At 55.1% G+C, this 2,063-nt stretch overlaps 1 protein-coding gene across 1 annotated transcript in view; it reads right to left on the reverse strand.

Annotated features, from left to right (window-relative positions):
• Positions 1 to 788: 788 nt before the first annotated feature.
• The window catches only part of LOC102854425 (PRAME family member 12-like), a 41,567-nt gene continuing 40,292 nt past the window's right edge, over positions 789 to 2,063 (reverse strand). Inside the window, exons 3-4 of the mRNA XM_006903414.1 lie at positions 1,458 to 2,054; positions 789 to 1,352 (exon numbers count right to left, since the gene is read on the reverse strand). Of these exons, the coding sequence (XP_006903476.1) occupies positions 789 to 1,352; positions 1,458 to 2,054 (1,161 nt within the window). The remainder of the gene's footprint in view (positions 1,353 to 1,457; positions 2,055 to 2,063) is intronic.

Here is a 2,063-nt window from a genome sequence, read left to right on the forward strand (position 1 = left end):
ACATGAAACCACACTGATACCATCGCCTTGAAAGGCACCTCACAAATGTCTCCTGCAGGGCTGGCGGTCACCCTGTTGACGGCTGCCCCAAAGCCCTGCTCCAGCAGGACGTGGCCCAGTGGGGCTGCCAGCCCAGGGAAAGTCTCCCAGTGTCAATTTCCTGGATTTCCTTGCTGGCCATGCAGCACTCAGGCGGGTTGGTGACACCTTGGAATTCCAGAACCGCGGGAGGCTGCACCCCTATAGGCCCTGCAGGACGACCATGGAATCCCAGAGCTGAGTGGAAGCAGCATCCCAGGGCAGAAGGAGGACAGGGAGCTGGGAGGAGCCTGTGACCCGCACCCACCCAGGGAAGCTGGTCAGGGTGGCTGAAGCGCTGGAAGTCAGCAGCGAAGCTGGAGGACTTGACGGCCTTCAGGACAAGCTAGTGCCTAAAGAAGGCGGCCTGGGCTGGGCTTCAGGAAGAGGCTAGAGGGCATCGCCTGGACCCTCCTCACTGTAGGAAGACAGGTGGACCCCATCTCCCCGTCACGTCCGCTTCCTGTGTACTGGGCACACAGCAGCTGCACACAGGCCTCTCCAGAGACGTTTGCCCTCGGGCAAAAAGACCGGATCCCGTGCCCCTCCCCCCAATCCTTAAGGAGTCTGGAAATGCCTGACCTAGAGACCCTCCCCAACACGTAATTGGCCTTTGCTGTAACAGAATCACCACAAGGGGGTGGCTTAGACAAACACTTTTATTTCCTTTCCCGTTCCAACAGGACAGAAATTCAGGAAATGGAAGACAATTACAGTGTAAAGTCGAAGCTTATTGAAATACAGTTTTTCTCTGGGTAAACGTCCCGCTCTAACCAGTCCAACTCCAGTCCTAGGTTCCCCAGGATCTGATTCAGCTGGTAGAGCCAATTCCGCACAGTCATCCTGTCTATGGTTCTCGTTCCTCCGCAGCTCACATAGCACTCCCGAGGGAGCGGCATCTCCAGCATCGTGATCTTGTTCTGAGGGACAGTGCGCAGCAGCAGGCTCTGCAGGACGTCCATGGAGAGCGAGTTTCCACAGAACCTGAGGAAATCGAGCTGGGAGCAGCGGCCCAGGGCAGGGAGGATGGCTGTGAACTCGGTGTCAGTCATGCCACAGCCCCTCAAATCCAGTTCTTTCAGGGTGCCTGAGATTCTCTCCAGCAGAATGTTGAGGAACCCAGCATCTACGCCTACCATCTCCACGTTTCTGAGATGCAGCTTACTCAGGTGGCCGGTGCTCAAACACCTGGACAAGTATTCCAAGTCAGATCCTGTTATACAAGAATCAGTAAGGCCGAGGCTCTCTAGTGGGGCCTCCAGGTGCCTGAAGACCTGATGAAATTGGCCAAGAAGAGAGCTGGTTACGCATATGTGGAGGTGGCGGAGATGCTGCAGGTGTACTAATGCGCTGGAGAAATGAGCACACAGCCACGTTACCGCTGTTGCCTCCCAATGGGTCCAGTGGTGAAGAGAAGCTTCACCAAAGTATAAGCTCTTGAGATGAACCATCTTCCGAAGGTATTCAGTAAATTTAGTGATGTATTTCATTTCCCAGTGGCAGTGGACTTCTACCTCCTCCACACAGTCCAGGTGTACCTTATCAAAGATCTTTTTGATAATGTGAAATCTCAATGGCTCAAAAATAAACTGTAGCCTCCTACAGCACAGTTGGGGTAGTAGTTTCTTCTCGTTGACCCTCTTCACAAGGAAAGTGAGCAATTCATCTGGAGAGGGCTCCGTGAAGCACAGGTCCGACAGCAGCACCAGCACTCCCGCGGCAGCCGAGTGCTGCGTCTCCTCCTTTGTGCAGGAAGCCCCCACTCTGCGCCTCTGTGGGCTGGGCTGCGCAGCCCCACTCTCACATGAGGGGCTCGCTGAGACCTCATCCCCAGGCCCAGCCCACACATGCCAGAAGTTGGTCCCAGCGTCGCTTCTGAGGTCCAGTACTTGGAGTTTCCAACTTGTAGGTCGAAAATCACGGACAAGGAGAGCATCGATGCCATTGAGGGCCGCCTTCAAGATGTCCTGATCACACTGCAGAGT

Source organism: Elephantulus edwardii, unplaced genomic scaffold, assembly GCF_000299155.1.
Source record: "Elephantulus edwardii isolate Elephantulus edwardi_28Jun2011 unplaced genomic scaffold, EleEdw1.0 scaffold00701, whole genome shotgun sequence".
NCBI classification, from domain to species: Eukaryota; Metazoa; Chordata; class Mammalia; order Macroscelidea; family Macroscelididae; genus Elephantulus; species Elephantulus edwardii.